The sequence below is a fragment of the Labrus mixtus genome, chromosome 20 (assembly GCF_963584025.1).
Source record: "Labrus mixtus chromosome 20, fLabMix1.1, whole genome shotgun sequence".
NCBI lineage: Eukaryota > Metazoa > Chordata > Actinopteri > Labriformes > Labridae > Labrus > Labrus mixtus.
In genome coordinates, this window is record NC_083631.1 from 16244622 (window position 1) to 16260061 (window position 15440).

Below are 15440 nucleotides of genomic sequence, written 5' to 3' on the forward strand. Positions count from 1 at the left end.
TTGACGTCTTTTATTTTGAAAGGCTTCGACGGAAAAGCCGCAAATAGTCCTTGCTGGCTTGCTGCTGGTGTTAGAGCCTGGCTAGGGGAGAGAAACCGTGGGAGAAGGTAGAAAACGTATGATTAAAAAGAAGTAAAGTTCAGATTGATAGACATCTGGCAACGGTGAAGAAAGTAACCGAACAGGTAGGTGAACACCTTGACTCGTTTCTCTCATTTACGCTCGCTCGCCTCGGTCTCCTGCTGAAGCCCGACAAATGGAGGTGAAATGTGGCTCCGTCAGAAAAGAGGTTGCACACAACACTAAATAAACAACGTGATGATCAACAACAACAGCTGCAGCAGCAAGCAGCGACAGCAGCAGCAGCAGCGGCCGTGCAGGAGAGTCCGCAGCACGCAGCTTAAAGAGAGATAGACGATTGTGAAGGAAGAGGATGATTAGAGAGCAGACTCATGGTGAAGCCACAGCAGCTAACCTTACAGTAGCTTCAGTGGTTAGCATGGATTGCTGACAAGCTGGTGGAGGTGGCTAGATCTGCGACAGTCAGGACAGAGGAGTTTGTATTGGATGTTTGTATCCACACGTTTAAATGTGCAATCACTCCCTTTCCAATTCTTTCTCTTAAAGACAGAAAAAAAGATGCACCCTTTACTGCACTAATAGTGACATCTTTTTCTTCATCTTTTTTTTTTTTCTCCAAGGTATCACCAGCAACTTGGCAACATCTCTTCTCTCCCCTGGCTCTCCAGTGCTAAAGGACACCACCCAACCCATCATATCATTAAGTCACCCAGTGCCTCTGTACCTGATAGATCATTAAACTCCTCTTCATCTTCACCAGTGCAAAAAAGTAAACACACACCAGCAGGACAAGAAGAATCACAAAGGAAGTGATTTTTTTTTTTTAAAAAGCATTTTGATCAAAGTCAGATGAACCACAGCTACCAAAGTTTCTTGTCAATATTGTAATCAGCTCAGTATCCAAACCTCTTTTTAGTCTAAACCTTAAAAAAAAAAAAAAAAAAAAAAAAACTCGTCGTCATTCATCAGCATTGCTCTCGTCGCGTCTAACTGAAGAAACCTGCAGACGAACACAGCACCATTATGGCCTCCATCACCTACTTGTCCGAGCCCGAGATCCCAGACAACCACAAAGAGAGCTGGCTGGCGCTACTTTCTGCAGCGGAAGCATATTGCCAAAAGTCCGGCTGTGACCTGGCCATTCTTACGGCCTGTAAGAAGTTCAGGTCACTGGCCGGAGAGGGAGACGGGGTGAGGAAACGGGAGAGCAGCAGTGCCTTTCCCACAGAGTGCGACTTCTCCTACAACGTGTGGGGGCAAGGCTTTCTTGCCGAGTCGGCGCGCCGCTACATGGATGACATCGGCGTGCTGCACTCCACGACCATGCTAACAGCCCAAAAACACACGCGCCAAGCGGGAGGCGAGGGAGCGACCAAGCTGGCGGTTGACCTTACCTCGGACCTGGCGCATAGAGGGGTGAGTGAACTCGGCGTTTCTGATTGAATTCCGCTCTGTTGATGCGTATGAAAATCAAATCCACAATGCAGGATGGATTGCTTTGTCGTTCCAGAACTACACGGGAGACGGCGGCGTGGGCGGAGTCAGTCCCAACAGCAGAATGTACTCCCAAAGCTACCCGTCGATCTACAGCTCGGGAGCCCTGATGGGTCAGGGCGCCGCGCAGAACGGCAACGGGGAGAGAGAGAGGGAGAAGAGCCTGCTGGAGGCCGAGCGGGGGAGACAGATGTCGGCCATCGTGGACTTGGAGGAGGAGTGTGAGGATGAGGAAGATGAGGAGGATATGGATGAGAGGAGACCCTACGGGAATGAAAGTGCTGGTGAGGAGTGAAGTCATGTATGCTGGTCTTTTTAAACTGGAGTTCTTTTGTTTATAAATTTGGGGGTCTGACTGTCTAATATCTAGATACATGTTGGTATTTCTCCATCTTAGATCCCAAAAACAGAATATATGTATCATTTTGCTACAGGGGTCTTCTCGATGGACGAGGACTCTCTATCTCGGGACTGTGAGCCGTTCTTTGAATCCGATGGGGAGGAGGAGAGCACGGATGGTGAGAGTTTTTTTTTTTGTTGTTGTGTGTGTGTGTTGGTGTTCAGACACATCTGCACAGATCCCAACATGAAAGCATCATCCACACGCTGTAACTTTCTTCTTCCTGTCACGCAGGCTCTCTGAGTGAGGACGCCCCGCCGCCGACGCGCGGCATGGCCATGGGGCAGGCTTCGTACTCGTCCCGGCACGCCAACACCATGGCTCTGGCCCGCTCGCTTCCCGTGTCTGTGCCTGTGTGGGGCTGCAGGGGCGGCAGAGCTGCTCCGGGGGACAACAGCAGTGGAGAACGGGTGAGCACATCACACTAAGTTGTCCCGTACCGTGCAGGACTAACGGGGTCTGGAAAATAAATTAAAAAAAATGCAAGGGAGGCGCGGTCGAGTCCGAGTCTGCACATCAGAGAGCAACACAGAGAACTACTTTGTGGCTCATTTTGAGTCAGATGCAGACAGAGCAGGAGCTGGCGGTGTTTTAAATCAAGCCGGGTGTTTTGTATGGAGTGTCTCCTCCTCGATCGCCCCAGCTGACGTGAGCTACACCTGGGTCTGTGGTGTCTGCAGCGCCGGGTTCTCTGTCACCTGGTTCAGTAGAAGCGTGTTGCTGTTTAGAGCGGTGCTTCGTTCCAAGTTTTTCCTCCTGCAACACAGTCTCCAACTCACCGTGTTGTTCTTGTCTTTTAACTCGAGCGGGTAAAAACAACGCTGGTGTTGTAGAGACAGAAAGCTCACAGCGGAATGATCACCTGTCTGTGTTTGTTTACAGCCTGCAGGATGCTGCTGTACTGACATTAACATAACCTCACTGGCTTGTTTTCGGCTTATTCACATAAAGAATGAGCAGCAGCTTTAAATGCCAGTAATCATAACGGCATTATTGAATCTGTAAAGTATCTAATTTGTTACTAGTTACCGCAAATAATAATGGCGTTACAGTAACGCATTGCTTAGTAACGCGTTAGTCCCAACACTGGTAGTCACACGTCCATGTTGAAGCCGCTGGAATCATTGAGACAGAGCGAGGGCCCATCTTTGAATGTGAGTGTTATTTTAACAAACCACAACTGATAAAGCCTACCCACTCTATCTTTAAGCACAGGCTGTTTTTATTTCATTTTATGATGCAACAGCTAACAGCCCGTGACCGTCAACTAATGTGGCTGTAAAATCTCTGTGACTACAGTTCAAGGTTGTGTGGGTCAAAAATATTTTGCAAATAACCGAGAAATTGGAATAAAATCCTGCCAGAGGTTTGTCATAAAAAGGAGTAATTGGATTGCAATTTTAAAATTTCTGTCTAGGTTTTTCCTTTTAGCCATCTCAGCTAAATAAACCAGCTTTGATAAACAGGACACTCTGCCCGACGTGTTTCTCTACCATCACAACATCGGGGTTTTTTTTTTTTTTCCAGGTGGGCTGCGCTGATCTGGAACACATCGCTGCCAGCATGAAGGCCCTGCTGGCCCCCGGAGCCACCGATGGGACAGAAATGTTTGGGGCCTTGCCTCGGCCCCGTCTTAACACAGGAGACTTCTCCCTCAAACACTGAGAGAGAGAGAGAGAGAGAGAGAGAGAGAGAGAAAGGGATAAAGAGAGCAAATCAGAGCGAAAACAAGAAAGTGGAGGGATGTTGTGTGATGACAGGAGAAAACCCCGATCGGCCGGCAGATGTGGCGTTCAGTATGTGAAGCAGTGTGAAAGCTAGTACCTCCATGCACTAACCAAAATTAACGGCACATGCTTCGAGGAGTAACTTACAAAAAAAAAAAAAAAATGTTATAAACACTAATGACATCTAAAACACTAGCCCCCATCCCCTCTTTGTCACTACACATTTCACAGGGCCACTATCCCACATCACTACAATAGGATTGGACCTAAAGATGTCCAACATGGACACTAAAACTACCTGGCCGCTTGTGAATTGTTACAAACCTTCGGCGCTGATGGAGGTTTGCGGAAGCTTGGCCTCTGGTTTAAAAAAAAAAAAAAATCCTATGAGATGATGAGAACCTGAGAAACAGCCGTTGATACGGGGTTGATCGTTGGCTTTGGTGCTGCTCTAATAGCTGATACCATTCTAAGCTAAGTGCTGTAAAATACAGACTGGAAGCAAAGATAAAAGCTAGCCTGACCGTGTCCAAATTCAAAATTACTCCCAAAACACCTTTAAAATTACACAAGTAACACCTTAGGAAATCTATTTTTTAATCTGTACACAAACAGGAATACAATATCACAAGTTGTAGTTACCAAGTGTGTCTTTAGCGTTATTCTGCATTAGCGTAACGTTGGCAAAACAGAACAACAACCACTGTACTGACATCGAAGGGGTTAAGCTAACTGCTAGCCTTGTAGCCGCATCTCATAAACACCTGATTTAAGGCGACTTAGCCAAGTTATACTCTGAGCAGTAAAACAAGGGAACATAAAAGAAGTGCTATAACTAAGTTTTAAAAGAGGTTCATTGATTATATATGTTCATTACATGGTTTAATTTAGATATTGCTACCAGCAATGGTGGTTTTACTGCAATCTTGAAAATGTTTGTTGACACTCAACCAATGGGAGATATCATTTCTGTCAGTGTAGCCTTTAGCTAGCTGTTTCCCCCTGTTACCAGTATTTATGCTAAGCTTAGCATTTTCCAGCTCTTGCTTTAAGCCTTGCTATCATACAGGGGAGTAAATGCTAAATTCTTAGCATGTAGCACAAGAGCCAGTGATCTCCCTGAATCATATGGATGTTTTCTCTTCATGCTCTTTTCCTTTAACAGGTAAATAAAACAAAACAGGCTAGTTGCTGTTCACCCCCCCAACCCGCCCTTTCACCCCTAAAAAAAAAACCAAAACATCTATTTCTTAGAGGGTTCGAAAGCAGAGAAATGATTGACTTCACAAGAAGCTTGTGGCGTTTCAAAATGTGAGCGGAGGACACCAGCAACTCCTCCTAACATGCCTGTTTGTACTTTTACTTTTATGCCAATGAATGACTGACTGATAGAATGATTGTAAAAATCGATACTGAGTTAAAGAGGATGGTGTGTTGTGTTCAGTTTTTGTTTTTGTTTTTTTTTGCTCCAGTGTAGTGCAAGTTGTTCAGAATGACTGAATGCGTGAGAAACTGTGTGAAAGAGAGAAAAGAGAGAGATAGAATGGTTTGAAAGGAAAAAAAAAAAAATGTCCATATCTGACATTTTAAAAGAAGCAACTAAGTATTATGTTAAGTACTTTTATGTTTCAATAAAGGAGCAACACCAAATAAAAAAAGAAATGACTCACTGTGTAATTTCATGTGAAAAGAATGCAATATCTTTTACAGCCTCTAGAGGGCCTCGTGTAAAAGGGAAAAATACAAGTGATGTATGATTCAAGACGCAAATAATTACAGCGTCGGTGTTGTTACACAACGCAACATTTATTGACTCCATTCAGCACTTGAAAAAGATACAGTTAGCATTCTACTTAATTGAAAACCCTTTAGCGTCGCAAAAACAAGACCTTGCCTACAATTCTATGTGAAATATAAACGGATAAACAGTAGTTAATAAAATAGTTAGACATCTTTGGATATAATATGAAATAAAAATGCTTTGTTCATGCACCAGAGAAAGCAAACACAACCTTCAAAGATATATCACGGTGCTTTACAACTCCCAACACATGTTCCCCAAACATCACAACCTTTTAATTTCCCTCTCAACAACTTTTAAATGTACACAAATCAACCCTCCCCCCCCCCCCCCCCTCACGTTCTAAACCCTCTGCTGTGTCACTGGTCCTTTTTCCGAATAAGGCAGAACGAATTTGTTCCGACCCAGAACCCAGGGTAGATCTTCTCCTGGATGCTGGCCTTAAACTTGTGAATCAGCCGCACCTCCATCTCGTCCTCCACCACGAGGAACTTGATGATGCCAGCTGGCTGGTCCACGTAGACGCCCATCTTGGAAGTCTTGGGGAGTGTGATGTCCACATTCTCGCCGTTGTGCCACACTTGGTAGCAGGAGCCTGACCAGCCGACACCCCAGGAGCCGCTGTTCTCTCCAAGGCCGCAGGGCCCGTCCTGGCCCTTCCTGGGCGCGCTGTCACAGACCACCCCGATCACCACCCAGCCATCATAATCCACCTCCCAGTACCCCCGATGACCCAGCAGATTCTCCTTACACAGGGCCTAAAGACAGGAGATGAGGTGAGCTTCAGTTCAAAGTTACACAAGATTAAACTTCTACTATCATGGCACTTGGTAGAAAACTAAACTGGATGTAATAGTTCTTTTAGACTTTTGGCCACAAAAGCAGGACTTTGACATGATTGCACTGGAAGTGTTTTTGCTGATAAAATACTTGTTTGTTTCAGGCCTTGTAACAGCTAACAGTTTTACAAGATACTTGATTCTTAAATTATATTTAACACACTTCAGAGACAACAAGTAAGTCAGCTGCTGAGTAATGAAAATTATTAAAGGGTAAAAAATGTGATGTAAGTGACAACAGGAACAACATGTTCTCTAAAAGTATTCCTACAGAGAACAGTGGGGTAAAGAAACATTTATTCATTATTAATTAAATGTAGTAGCCTATAATTTGAAGCTGCTTCACTGATGCAGAAGTGTTTACATTGTCAACAATTCTTCTCCAATGCAGTTCTAATGGAAATGTTGTACTACACTTATGAAACAAGTCAAGTAACCATTTAGGTTTTAGACTAGCCCACCTGTGGGGAGTGTTCGTATCTCTCAGGTCTGTTGGGATATGGGCAGACTGCATCGGCTGTACGAGCCACCTTTGAACCACCCTCTGAAATCCACAGCAGCTTCTGTGCAGTTTTATCATCCAGAGTGATGGGGATCCAATCTGAGAGCATGAATAAGGAAAAAGGAAAGGAAGATAGTTGGAGAAAAAAAAAAAAATCAATATTCATTTTTGTGCAGACTACTTCCGTCAGCTTTGTTACTATTTTTTTTAAGAAACCTTACATTTCATGAAGTCAGCTCTGGTGGTGGGTTCAGGGACATTGGGCTCATATATCGGCAGCTTTTCTGAGGGGACAAACATCAGAAGGGGGAGATTAATTATAAATCTATTGAAGTTCATTTAAAGGTATTGTTGCCCTTTGGTTATTGAGGAAGACTTTCCCACATGTTGGTCTTTACCTTCTTGAGCGCTGCTGTTTTTCCTTCCTGGAAAAGAAAAATAGAGAACATGGTAACACTGCCAATATGCCACAGTTTGACAACAAATCCAATACATATTTGAAATATGTTAAAGGCTCTTTATTCATTTCATGTTGAATATCATAAAAGGAAAAGGCTTAATTCACAACCACTGACTGTAGAAATGGATGTAGCCTCTGGATTTAGAAGTTCCTTAAACCTGCATTATTTCTGACGGCCAGCAGGGGGACTCCAATAGTTACACAAGGAAGTCTGATTATATTTGAGGTTATGAAAAATGACTGTTCTTCGCTTATTTAAGAGAAGTTCTCTTACTTTTTCTCCTACTTTGATTTTTGCTTTAATAGGTGGCTGTATATTACAGCTCAATAAAGACCCAGCAATGTAGCCTACATATTTAGCACATGGTGGTAACACAATAAAATATAGCAGTGAACAAGGGTGTTGTTAAATTCAATGCCTTGATACTCTGACCCTTACTCATCATATTTTCAGTTCATGGAATTAAAATTGCCAAAAGCCAAGTTTTCAAGTAAACATGGATGACGAATACACTTCGGCTGGCCAGTTAGCTAGCTAGGGCTAATGTTAGCTGATTACCTCGTATTAAGCTAACAACACTTGGAACTTAGCTGATATATGACTAGGGTTGTTAGCGTGTGTGTTAATGTAGTTGTTTAGTGAAAACCTGATTTACAAAAAGGCAAATAGCTAAAGAGCTTAAGATGTTTGTGTTTGTGTTTCTGGCACATGTGACTGAGTTGAATTGTGTTTGTTACTTTAGTGTAAAATAATGTAATGCGCAGTTTCAAGCCTTAGTAGTAGTGCGATCCACAACTTTGGTGCACACAAATGAGGTCCTGATTTTCGTATTTATGTGACTGTTTGTGTAGTAAAAAAGTAAAAACAAAAAGGATATTAGGGGCTGTAAAAGACTTTAAAACCACAGTTAAAAAAACACCTGGACAGCTAGAACTGGGTTGTTCTTTAAAGGCCAGGGAAAGATCATTACAGTCGTTTGACATTTTTTGAAATCTTGTTGGGATATGAAAAGCCAAACCATGCTGGCTTCTCATATTTTTCTTAAGCCTCTCTCTTCATTGATGTTTCTGTCCGGCTGTCATTTATCCGCAATAGATCATCAACTACTCTCAACATGCTGTAAATCACAGAGGGGAATGAGTGCTATGTGGGCTCAGCACTGATTCATGAAGTTCCCCTCGGGCCAGCGTTGGTTTAGGTTTCAACATAAGGAATTTAAAAGGTCGGAGCATCCACTTGTTAAGGACACACATCATGACCACTGACAGCAGGATTCTCATTCTATGAATATACTTTCTATATGATGCGGTTACTTCATACTGCTTCATACTGGGTATGTTTGTCATGTTGTGGGCTGGTGTTTGTTCCTCCTCCAGCATGTCAGTCATTTCATCTTCAGACTTTCTCCGAAAAGTTAGATCTAAATACTGACTGGCCTGATCATGATCCGACACCCCTCTGGGTGCGCTCAAGTTACTGTTTTCTCAGATTTCACACAGTCCCCATCATTCTTACTTATCTATCAGATGGTTACATCGTCATAACATGTCGTCCTTTGCTATGGCCAAATTTAGACAGAAACGCCTCAATTTACCAGTGTCCATGTATGGAGGCTTTCAAAAAAGACCATTGCTGTGTTGTAATGCAAACTTAGACAGAGCACAGCATGTGTAGAGTTTCTATCTATATGTATGATTCTTTTGGGTTAAAAATATGTCTAAAAGAAGTATGGAGGCCAGACATGAAAATAGGGTTGTTGTTTTTTTTGCATTTGAAGAAAACAGTTAAATGTAAAATTAATCAGTAAGGTTACCTTTACTTTGACAACTTTAAAAGTCAAGTTGAATGTCAAGAATAAATACAAAAAACAGAATAATTTCAAACTAAAATAAGCAAGGGAAGATTTTTTCTTTCCATTTTGAGAAAAAGGTTGAAATGTACATAAAAAATAAACGTTCAAATCTGATTTAATTTTTCATACGAAACTGAAAAGTATGACTTCACTCTCGATATTTAATTTTTATTCTTGACAGCCATTTTTACGGAAAAGCTATATATTCCTCCTGTGTTTATTTTTCTTCATATTAGGGAGCACTAGTAATCCTCCATAGCTGTAGTACCTCAGGTTTGGGCAGTCGCCACATTTTAAAAAGCCTCATTACTACATGCTAAAATAGTCCAAAGTTATATGTCGCAATTATTTGGCTGCAATGTGACATCCAAAAAAGTCTTCGTAATAAAAAACACATGTGGTCAACAGTATGAGAGTTCAAAGCTGACTGTGTCTCTGTGATCACAGTAAGGACGAGCACCCTGAGGAGGCAACTCAGCTCTTTTAAGAGGGATGGTTGATCCCAGCACATATCTGAGCTTGAGAAACTTAGCTACTGCAGCCTGCCTGACCCTCTGCTGGGAAAGACGCCAGCCATGTACCAACTGGCAGGGGTAAATGTGAGCCTCGTACAACATCTGCAGACACCAGATGAGATGAGATGAGATGGTGGCATTACTTTCATTCGTTCGTGATGGCCTGTGGTTATTTTCAGTGTTGTTGTTGTTTTCCAAAGTGCAAAGGGCAGACTTTAAAAACTGTTTGTTTGAAGGTAGAGATTCACTCCTTTCAGTACTTTTCGCTCAAAGTAAAGAACTAAATAAACAGTGCATTGTGGTTTCATTATGTGGAATACAATTACCTGCATGGGAGTCACTAAGACCTGAAAATTTGATAATTATTTGGCCTGCAGAGTTTATTAATAAGAACCTAGTGAAGCTAAGGGTCGCATTACAGACCAAATTAGATTTTGGATGTTTTCAAGTGTAGTTGTGCATAATGTCAGACTTTTATACAAAGTGAGCTTCATTGTTTGTCCATGTACACTGGATAGAAAACATGAAGACAAGCGGAGGGATTTGGCAGGACTGGGAGTGATCAACTGAAGGCCATGCAGTCCTCTTTTGAAATTAGCAGGGACGGAAAGCGGTGGTGACAGATCACTTCATCTGTCTTTCTCCCCCTTCTTCCAAGACGGCGCCCATAAAGGGAACAGAGCAGGTGAGACTAGGACATGATGAAAGAAAGGCCTTGTGGAACAGTGTCATCAAGGCTTTAAGAGGGAATTACTGGAAGACAGACGTCCACCGTGAAGAAATGAGTCCTCAAATCTATAAGATGTTTCTGGCTTCTTCTCCCAGGGGATTGAAGCCAACAACTCGTGACCTTGGAGTGAGATATCAAGCTGGCAAGTGAGATGGCTGATTGGAGATATGCCATCCGTCCAGTTCGTCTAATCCCCTGCGTATCGCCCGCCACACCCAACAGGATCAACAGAAAATCCCCACAGAGATAAACAGATGCTCAGAAAGATTGATGACTTGACATCACAGCCACAGAGGGATTGAGGGGAGCAAAGTGTGAGGAATAAAAATGTTTAAGGGCAGCAGGACCAACGGCAACACCTCATGAATCAAGTCAGGAATAAGGAATAAGGGATGCATATCTAAATGAAACTGCTGAAGTTTGAGTTTAAACTGCAAAGAAACACAGCTGGAATTTTAATAAAAATGAGAAGATTTTGAGAAGACCTTGTTGTTAAAGACAAAGTAGAGTTTGGTCTTCATTTCGAGTCATTTACAAGGTACAACAGATGAGTTTTGTCCTTGTGAGCACATGTTTGGAAGAGCTCAACCATAAAGGTCAACGTTGGATGCTGTCTTCAATGTCACGATGGACAGTGACCCTCCCCAGATTCCCCTCTCAGTGGGACAGAGCTACATAATCTGTGCAGATCAGGTTCAAAACATCCTACTGAGACAGCAAGATCAGAAGATCTTAAGATGAGTGAATGTGGCGGGGGCCCAGACTCATCCCTCTGGTTCCTGTCAAGACGTCCTGGCTTAAAGCCCTGTGCATGAGCGCTGACCACACATGGTTGGTTTTAAAGGAAATGCAACACTTTGAGACGTGGATGGGTAAAGAAATTGGAATAAAGAAAGAGAAAAATAAAAGGGACTGGTCAGTACAATTTGAGTCACCCTGCACAGAACTACAATGTGAAATTATTTTTTAAATAATATTTAGTGAGTTTAATGCAACCGGCATTAGCTAATCATACAAGTTTATAAGACGATATTTGTGTCAGACAGACAAAGAAAACTTGAAAGGACCAGGGAGAAGTCAAAGTTCAGAGACCTGTGCTGTATGTTACATAACAGCCCGAATCAAATAGTCATAAATCAAAGCCAGGCAGTCTTTCATATTTTGTTGACTTGAGTTACTGTGCAGCATTTCACACTTATTCAGTGTGGCTGCCAGGGGAGGCAGGTGTAACATTTGTAAAGATGAGTTTGTCTTCATTATCAAAGCGATTTTGTAATGGGAGACAGAGCGCAAGGATCAGAGATATACAAAAAAAAGCAGGGGCAAACTGTCTTCATACTTGAGAGTGGAAGAGCATGAGGCAATGAGACAGATGCATAGGGAGAAAATGTAGACTTTGAACGCGTTCCTGTAAATGCAGAAGATACCATATCGACTTGATGGAGAGGAGTTTCATGGTTTTTGTTGACGTGAGTAATGGGATCGAAGAAAACAAACTAAATTAGTTATGACGGATGATACATTAGCATGATGTAACTTTATTACATCAAATAAACACCAGATTGAGCACTTTATATTGGTAAAAAAAAAAAAAAAAAACAATGAGACGCAATCAAAAAATGTAACCTGTTCATAAAGTGGAAAAAATGAATAGCTAAAATTCTTCACTTTGTAGTTTACAAACACACTTCAGTTTAACTTTTGAGGTAGACTGAAGTATAGTTAATTTTTTAATTCTATATTTCTTATATTGATACGTATTTGATGCCAAATGACAAACAGGTGATGCTCTCATCTTGTCTCATTAAATCAAGTCCCTCACAGAAATTAATAGGAGGAGGGTTTCTTACCAGCTTTCTTGGGCACAGGCATGGTTCCCTTTGTGCTCCAGGTGCTGTTTGGCATCAAACGGGGGGGCTTCTTTTGATAATGCTTGTGCGTCCCTGGAGGGTCACTCTTATTGACTTCCTAAAGCACGGGGAGGGAGGAGGGAAGTTTTGGTTGGTTGTAAAGGATGGTCACTGTCATGACACATGAAACCCCTGAACCTTTCTAGGGATCAGATGGAGACAAGCAAATACCCAGTATACCCTCAGTATGCATGCTCATTTGCATACACATGGGACGAGCATGTGAGGGATTTAAACACCCAAGATGAGAAATGATACGAACAAATCTGAGGTTTCTTTTAAATAAATGGAAGAAGGATTTAGCAGCAAAGTGGGTTTAAAGATCGACACTGCTTTTCTGACATATTTCTAAGGACTCTGTTGACGAAATTCAAATGGTTGGCTTTGTTTTGTTACCTTAGAAACATGACCAAAACTGACCCAAGGGTGACTGAATTTAATTTAAACTGACCCTGAAACATGCTATAGGTGTTTGTTTCTGCAAAGAGGAGCCAGGACAGTCAGTATGTAAGATGGAAGCCAGCTACTCACTGGGAGACCTGTCGTCGGACTCCAGATCCCATCAATCAGCAGCTGCTGTAGGGGCACTCTTGCAAAGAACTTGGAATAACGTGTACTGAACTGCTGACGTGGTCAGAGCTTGAAAATAACAGCTTGTAAGTAGTCCGCGCTCACAGATATTAATGACATTTCAGTCTCCTCAAGTGACCACTTTTAATTAATCACGTTTATTTGTAGTGAGCAATTTAAATGTCAGAATGTTGGCTTTAATTATCCAAAATTAAAATGTTATTCAGTTACTGCAATGGCTTTTTTCCTTTTAAAGAACTTTACCATTTGTTTTGTATGCCAAACATACAACATTGTCATTAGGTTTCTTTGTTTGAATTTCATTCATTTTCTTAAGGGAACATTGTGCATATACAATGGTATGAATTGTTAAACCTTAATGACGCAGAAGCACAACTTCAATCAACAACCAGGTAAAACCTCACAGTCCAGTAAGTCATCAACAAATCAATGCTGGAAAGCTTGTTGTGGTGCAATTTAAAAAAAATACTTGCTACAAAAGGGGAAGTTATGGGGGTTGTTTGTGGGGCTGGGTCTAATCAGAGGAGGGTGGGTTTGTGTAAAGTCGGCCAGATTAAGGGAAGTCCTAACTAGAGGGTAGAAAGGAGTATACATGAATAGCAAATAAGTAGACTGAATCAAGAAATGTCTATGAAAACTGGAAGAGCAGACTTATTTACCTTATTGGTTACGTTTGGAACACAAGAAAAGCCTTGAACCCTTGGGTGCGAACAAGCTAAAAACAAATAAGGCTATAACAAAGGGATATTGGCAAAAAAACCAAAAAAAAAACATGTCACACAGTACAAAGCAACTCTTTTTGATAATTTATCACAAGCTTTGCTAGGCAATATTCATAAAATCTTTCATGTGAAATGGATACAATCTACATGAACACCAGGTTGCTTATTTCTTAAGCCCTCAAGAGTTTTTTTTTTTTTTTTAGCTAACATCACCTTTAGCTAGAAATTTGAATTGTGTAAGTACAATAAACATAAATGTTTGCGAAGAATTGGCTAAAAGCTAACAATTAGGCAGCAGCCTCATTTCCAGAAGCATTCAGTTTATTCCTGTAGCTAACTTGACCGTTAGCTACACATTGTTTTGTTTTGTTTTGTCATATGGTTAAATTTATGTTAGCTACTAACTTAATGATGATGGTCTCGATATTATTGATGATGATGATGGTAATGACAATGGTTTTTGTTTGATAACGACGACTTAAGATGGTTTCTATACTGATTAGAGCTCTCAAGAACTGCAGTCAATGTTGTGCTTTGCCTCTGTGCAATGCCTGTCAGCACCTGTGTGTCCAATCAGACTCAAAGCTGATCGTTTGCTCTTACTCACATTGTTCCCTTTTTTCTAGATCCTTGCTTGTGTTGTACTTACTCTCTGATGTACGTCGCTTTCGATAAAAGCGTCTGCTAAGTGAATTGTAGAATTGTAGAATTGTAGCTAGGTACTGATTCTTCAAACATGAAGTGTTGTCTAACGTTAGCTTACAGAATGATGTTATCTTTCTCCATGTCTCTTCAATTGCTATTCACTTGGTAAGTCGTGAATTGATAACAGATTCTGTGAACAACCACAGTGTATCAGATGTGTGTCTTATACTTTTAAAATACACAAAAACAAATATATGATTTTTGTACTTGAATATAGCACTTAGCTAAAATACTCTACTGCATTTTAAAACTGAATGGATCAGCTCTTTCTGCAAGATGATGGCATCACAAGTAGAAAGGTATAAAAGTTCTTATTTCGTATTCTCCTCAGCACTCAAAGACAGTAATACATGCTCAAGAAGATGATGTTTTACTGCTGAATTTAAGAGGTATTCTCCCAACAGTGAGCCATCATGTTTAATCGGGTAGTTGGTGTCTCTCGTGAACCTTTGGGTCTAGAGGGCTTCTTTCAAAGGCATGTCTTAATCGATAAAACTTAATAGGAAATAGCTCCCTGTCACGAGAAAGCGTCCCCTTGCTATTAAAAACAGAATTTTAATGAAGCCTAAGTGCCCGCTTAGCGCTGACTCCTTTAATACCAGATACGCTCTTTGAGAGGCATGAAAACAAATTTCAACACCTGCTGCTTACTGCTGTCAGTGAGAAGGCTTAAATAGTATTGTACCATGACCTTTGGGTGCGTTTAGGGGTTCTCTGGACAACACTATACACTCAACGATCACTCTGTAATATACCAGTGTACATTACTAGCAGGCTTGGCCATTAAACATCCTATCGTGTTACTTCATTACACGCTAACATGATGGTGCTATGGTGACATGTATAGCCGGGGGATACAATAAGTGTGAGGCTGTAATCTGTGAAGGCTTGCTGGGTTGCTTTTCAGGGACTGTCGAGACTTCCCCTCGTCATTTTCGTCGCTCTCGCCTGATTGACAAGGCAGGTGCTTCCTCCTTCTCACTCTCTGCCCCAGTGTTTCTGTGCAAGTGTGTTCTGCTCTCAGTATGAAGAGTGTTTATGTGTCTATTAAACTGATGTTTAATGGTAGATGGTATTTAAAAAAAAAGTCTTTGGTGGAAAAAAGGAGCA

The 15440-nt window shown here is 41.6% G+C and overlaps 2 protein-coding genes across 2 annotated transcripts; one reads left to right on the forward strand and one right to left on the reverse strand.

The window, feature by feature from the left end:
- The first annotated feature begins 28 nt into the window (after window positions 1-28).
- akt1s1 (AKT1 substrate 1 (proline-rich)) lies at window positions 29-4942 on the forward strand. Its single transcript, XM_061065613.1, has 6 exons — window positions 29-185; window positions 702-1497; window positions 1592-1859; window positions 2010-2093; window positions 2210-2385; window positions 3503-4942. Exons 2-6 carry the CDS (start codon window positions 1105-1107, stop codon window positions 3638-3640), a joined length of 1059 nt encoding a protein of 352 aa, XP_060921596.1. The 5' UTR covers window positions 29-185; window positions 702-1104; the 3' UTR covers window positions 3641-4942.
- A 901-nt stretch (window positions 4943-5843) lies between these two features.
- On the reverse strand, window positions 5844-12382 carry zgc:195001 (uncharacterized protein LOC567531 homolog). The gene is made up of 5 exons (XM_061065615.1): window positions 12253-12382; window positions 7243-7269; window positions 7066-7128; window positions 6804-6943; window positions 5844-6261 (listed from the first exon to the last, which is right to left on the reverse strand). The coding sequence occupies exons 1-5, from the start codon at window positions 12305-12307 to the stop codon at window positions 5863-5865; spliced, it is 684 nt and encodes a 227-aa protein (XP_060921598.1). The 5' UTR covers window positions 12308-12382; the 3' UTR covers window positions 5844-5862.
- Between the last annotated feature and the right edge of the window lie 3058 nt (window positions 12383-15440).